Source organism: Nicotiana sylvestris, chromosome 7, assembly GCF_000393655.2.
Source record: "Nicotiana sylvestris chromosome 7, ASM39365v2, whole genome shotgun sequence".
Classification (NCBI taxonomy): Eukaryota; Viridiplantae; Streptophyta; class Magnoliopsida; order Solanales; family Solanaceae; genus Nicotiana; species Nicotiana sylvestris.
Genome location: NC_091063.1, coordinates 51,953,807 through 51,956,830, shown reverse-complemented (window position 1 = coordinate 51,956,830; position 3,024 = coordinate 51,953,807). Strand labels below are relative to the sequence as shown.

Here is a 3,024-nt window from a genome sequence, read left to right as displayed (position 1 = left end):
ATGTGGAAAGTGGGTAAATACATTCCCACCCACACATGCGAAATGGACACATTCAACGGGAATCACTTCAACTTGGATATTGACTTGATTTCTCTTGTACTTATTCCACATATCGAAGCGTCCATAAGGTATACAATCAAAGAGTGCATTACATCGGTCCACCAGGAATATGGCCATACCATTACGAAAATAAAGGCATTTCTCGGGCGCAAACGAGCGTTTGAAATTGTCTACGGTAATTGGGATAAGTCATTTGCATCTTTGCCAAAGTATATGGCCGCATTGCAGCACTTTAACCCCGGGACAGTTGTTGAATGGAAGCTTGAGCAGAGTTCGGGAACACCAGAGTACATATTCAATTACGTGTTCTGGGCGTTTAAGCCAGCAATTGATGGTTTTTCGCATTACCGGCCAGTAATATCCATAGACGGAACTCATGTCTGTGGAAAGTACGATATCAAGCTATTGATAGTTGTGGCAGTAGATGCTAATGGACAGATATTTCCTCTAGCTTTTGCTATTTGTGCCAATGAAAGCACAGAGACGTGGACGTTGTTTTTGAACCACATGAAAGAGCACGTTGTCAAACATCGTTCAGGTATTTGTCTAATATCTGATCGGCACGGTGGTATATTAAGTTCTGTGGAGAACTTGCCTGCATGGAAAGAACCTTATGCATACCACCGTTACTGTGTTAGGCACTTTAAGGACAATTTCCAGAAGGCACATCCCAACAAGGATCTACATGATTTGATGAGGATGGCAGCAATAGACCACCAACATCATAAATTCCGGAGGCATATGGATTCTATCAGGCAAGAAGACGAGGCAGCCTATCATTGGTTAATGCGACATAACCCTGAAAAGTGGACATTGCATGCGGATGGTGGCAGACGATGGGGAATTCTTACTACAAACGTGTCAGAGTCCTTCAACGGGTTATTGAAGTCGGCAAGAGGATTTCCCGTCACAGCCATGGTGCGGATTTCGTTCAAGCAGATAGCGGAGAGGTTTGTTCAACGGTCTGCAGCTGTAACGGAATTGATGGAGAGGGGTGTTGAATTTATGCCAGTGCCTATGAAGAGATTTGAGAAATACAGACAGCGAACACATTGGCATTCATTTTTGCAGTATGATAACGAAAGAGGTGTTTTTGAAGTTCGCACCGCTATCCATAATAATCGGGGTAATAATATACATACTGTAAATGAATCTGTAAGGTTATGCTCCTGTGGGAAATGGTCCATCTACCACATGCCTTGCTCACATGCCATCAAGTGTTTTCAACGTGTTGGTTATGCGGAGACCAACTATGTTGATCAACAATATAGTGTTTCCAAGTACCTAAACACATATAGTGGTCAGTTGCAGCCAGTGGGTGCTGAGCATTATTGGCCTCCGGAACCATTTAAAATGGTGTGTAACAAGTCCTATTTGCGTAAAAGACAGGTGCAGAAGAGAACACGTATACAGAACCAAATGGATGTTAGTGACACCGTTTATGCACGCAAATGTGGTATAAGCTCGCAAACAGGACACGACCGTTGTAAATGTCCTTCAGCTGGTTTGGGTCGCAAAACTAATCAAGCTCGTGGTGGGTGTTCTTCTAGTGTACCTAACTACCCATGAGTTGATGTTGTAATAATTAGTTGTTATATCTATGTTGCAAGATTTATGAAATAAAATTATGCTTGTTAACTATTATTTGTACTTTCCCATTTTACCTATTTAAATAATAATTTAATAAAATTATCTGTATATTTATTATGTGTGTGTTGTCTTGTCGAACTGAAAAAGCTGACCAGCTGACATAAAGTTGTCTTGCCAACATCATGATATTTAACACGCAAGTATAGCGCCATTAGATAGTCCGTTATGTGTGTGTTGTCTTGTCGAACTGAAAAAGCCGACCAGCTGATATAAAGTTGTCTTGTCAACATCATGATATTTAACACGCAAAGTATAGCGCCATTAGATAGTACGTTATGTGGGATGTTGTCTCACCTATAAATAACGGGCTCATTGTAGTTATGTTGTGTGCTCAAAATTTACTAAAAGCAAATATTTTATTAAAGGTAAGGTTTTTTTTTACTAAAAGCAAATATTACACAAATGGCTCAACCTCTTCGTCCACCAAAGTGCAACTGTGGAAAAACATGCTTGATGCAAAATTGTTGGGAAGGTGGTGAAGTTGGACGCCACTACTGGCACTGTATGAACCAGTTTTACAAGGTTCCCGGCGAACCTATTTGTGATTTTCAAGAATGGATTGATGAACTATGTTATCAGGAATGTTATGGAGAACAACTCCAGTTTCTTCATAATATGTGTTTAAGACAACTGGAACATGAAAAAGAAAGCAATAGAATTATTGCAGACTTGAGGGCGAACCTGAAGGAGGTGGGAGAAGAAAAATGGAAAACACAATGGAATTGTGAAGCACAAAAGGATCAAAAAAAAAATATAAACTGAAACTTGCGGAGGTGAAGGCGAAACTGAAAGAGGTAGAAGAAGAAAAAGAACAATTGGAAGAACGATTTAAGTGGTTGGAGCGGAGAATAAATAGCAACCGAGGCTAAACATTGGCATGTATGTGTTTAGTATATTTTTCATATTTCATGTATTTTTATTATGTTGGCCTGCGATATTTGTGTTTGTGATTGTGTTTGTACTGTAGTAATGTTTTCCTTGTGTGTTGTGCTAAATTTTATTTTAATTGAAGTAGAAGTTAAGTTTAAGTACTTGTGTTGTACTAAATTTTATTTTATGAAACTATCAAACAAATGGAGAACTAAAAAAAGTAATACGCATATTCGATTAAATAATATTGTTAATGTATACAAAAATATTATTTACGCCATGTCAATGTGTCCCGCATCCGGTGTGTCTCAATGCAGCCGCTGGCCTGAGGCGCATCCCCTCCCGCCCGGGTACGCTATCAGAATCATCATCATCAAGTCGTCTACTTATAGCTGGATGCGGTGCAGGATGACATGTATCGGTGGTGCTGTCAGCTCCAGTAGA

At 39.7% G+C, this 3,024-nt stretch overlaps 1 protein-coding gene across 1 annotated transcript; it reads left to right on the top strand.

Moving 5' to 3' along the window:
• Positions 1–273: 273 nt before the first annotated feature.
• Positions 274–2,324, top strand: LOC138873122 (uncharacterized). The gene is made up of 2 exons (XM_070151560.1): positions 274–598; positions 2,290–2,324. Exons 1-2 carry the CDS (start codon positions 274–276, stop codon positions 2,322–2,324), a joined length of 360 nt encoding a protein of 119 aa, XP_070007661.1.
• The last annotated feature ends 700 nt before the right edge of the window (positions 2,325–3,024 follow it).

Excerpts from the sequence above, each read along its gene's own strand:
- LOC138873122 (XM_070151560.1), top strand. The coding sequence starts at position 274 with ATGGCCGCATTGCAGCACTTTAACCCCGGGACAGTTGTTGAATGGAAG. Across the intron at positions 599-2,289 it reads CGTTGTCAAACATCGTTCAG|GAATGTTATGGAGAACAACT; the intron begins GTATTTGTCTAA and ends CTATGTTATCAG.